Raw genomic sequence first — 1,894 nt, 5'->3', positions numbered from 1 at the left:
GGCCTCCACCCTTACTTCCTCCCCAGGGATTGGGGGGAGGAACCTTAACCTCTGGTAGCTGGGCTTGTTTAATGAGACATCAAGCTGAAGTGACAATTAGAGACCCAGAGGAACAGCAGCTGACACAGGGTCTTGGCCTTCACTCAGAAGTGAGTGGGAGGCAGGAGGTAGAGATGTGGGCTAGGTTTCTATTTTCCCAGAAGAACCGTGTTCTGTTCTCAGGGAAAAATCCCCTCCAACCTCCCCCCCGCCCTCCCCAAAGATCTCACAAGTCCAGCCTGGGAATGGGAAAAAGAAGTTTTATTCACTTGGGGTATGGGCGGCCTCAAAACTTCTGGAACTGCTTCTTGGTGCCAGCGGCTTTGGTGACCTTGAGCACATTGAAGCGTACAGTCTTGCTCAGGGGCCGGCACTCGCCCACTGTGACGATGTCTCCGATCTGGACATCCCTGCAGAAGAGGGGAGTGCACAAAAGGTTAGGCGTTTACCCACAAGTACCTCGGGAGAAAGGCCTGATAATCTACTTCCAAAAACTCAGCTGCTGAAATCCCTGGTAGAGGGGGAGTTGTTATGAGTTGGGAGTTCCCTCAATGGTAACCCCTTGTCCAGGCACTGCTGGGGTCTTTGTCATACAAGACAAAACTGGAGCCCCAAAGGGTCTCTTCTCTCAAGGCAGCCTCCCTGCCTCCACCTGTGCTCCTCTAGTCTAGGTCCTCGCCCCCAGCAGCCAGAGTGGTCCCAGATCATGACAACTCAGGCCAGTCTTGGCACCAGCAGTCACCTCCTCCAGCCCTGGCTGCCCAGTCGTTTCCCTTGTCTGCTGCCTGTGAGCAGCACACACCAAGCCAGGAACACAGAAACTCACTCCCAAGAAAACAGTTTAACAAAGCAGCACTTGATTGCCATCTTTCCAAGGCTCCTGTCTGGCATACCAATCTACTGAACTTTCTGCCTCATGTTGTTGTTGTTAAGTGCCGTCGAGTCGGTTCCGACCCATAGCGACCCTGTACAGGGTTTCCGAGGGTGTAAATCTTTACAGGAGTAGAAAGCCTCATCTTTCTCCCGCGGAGCAGCTGGAAAGTTGATTGTGGCTTTGCCCAAAATGCCACCCCAATCAGGTGCCCATGCTCACCTGAAGCAAGGGGACAGGTGTACAGACATGTTCTTGTGGCGCTTCTCAAAGCGATTGTACTTGCGGATATAGTGGAGATAGTCTCGGCGGATGACAATGGTCCTCTGCATCTTCATCTTGGTCACCACACCTAGGGGGAGAGGTCAAGCTGCATGAGGAAGAGGGCCAAGGGCCACCCAGGGGATGCTGGGAGTAAGGAAGGTCTGGCAGGGGTCCTACCAGTGCACAATGACATCATGAAACTAGACATTATCTAAGTGACGGCCCCAATCTCTCAGCCCCTTCTCCTCTTCAAAACTACCTCCAAAAAATTAATAAAAAACTCCGTAGTCACAAAAAATAAATAAATAAACTCTGTAGTCACAGCCTCCAGCCCCCTTCTCACTCAGATACCCACCCTCACTTACCAGACAGGATACGTCCTCGGATAGAAACATTACCAGTGAAGGGGCATTTTTTGTCAATGTAGGTGCCCTCAATGGCCTGGACAGAATAAGGAAGAGAAGTTAAGTACCGGACAGGCAGGGGGCGTGGCACACAAAACTACAATTCCCAGCAGCCCCCTGGCAGCCATTCAGACTTGGCCAGGATAACCGGGCTTAGGCACACGTGGAAGGACTGGGGGGCGGGGGGTGTCTCATCCTTTCTTTCTGCAAGTTTCCCCATACCTCCTTAGGTGTCTTGAAGCCCAGACCGATGTTCTTGTAATAACGCGGGAGTTTCTCCTTGCCAGTTTCTCCCAGCAGGACCCTCTTTTTGTTT

At 52.2% G+C, this 1,894-nt stretch overlaps 1 protein-coding gene across 1 annotated transcript in view; it reads right to left on the bottom strand.

Moving 5' to 3' along the window:
* Nucleotides 1–325: 325 nt before the first annotated feature.
* The window catches only part of RPS11 (ribosomal protein S11), a 2,372-nt gene continuing 803 nt past the window's right edge, over nt 326–1,894 (bottom strand). Inside the window, exons 2-5 of the mRNA XM_006868410.1 lie at nt 1,801–1,884; nt 1,540–1,615; nt 1,133–1,262; nt 326–449 (exon numbers count right to left, since the gene is read on the bottom strand). Of these exons, the coding sequence (XP_006868472.1) occupies nt 326–449; nt 1,133–1,262; nt 1,540–1,615; nt 1,801–1,884 (414 nt within the window). The remainder of the gene's footprint in view (nt 450–1,132; nt 1,263–1,539; nt 1,616–1,800; nt 1,885–1,894) is intronic.

This window comes from Chrysochloris asiatica, unplaced genomic scaffold (genome assembly GCF_000296735.1).
Source record: "Chrysochloris asiatica unplaced genomic scaffold, ChrAsi1.0 scaffold00116, whole genome shotgun sequence".
In the NCBI taxonomy this organism is placed as follows: Eukaryota; Metazoa; Chordata; class Mammalia; order Afrosoricida; family Chrysochloridae; genus Chrysochloris; species Chrysochloris asiatica.
Note: the sequence above shows the minus strand (reverse complement) of the source record. Positions and strands in the feature narration are given on the sequence as shown.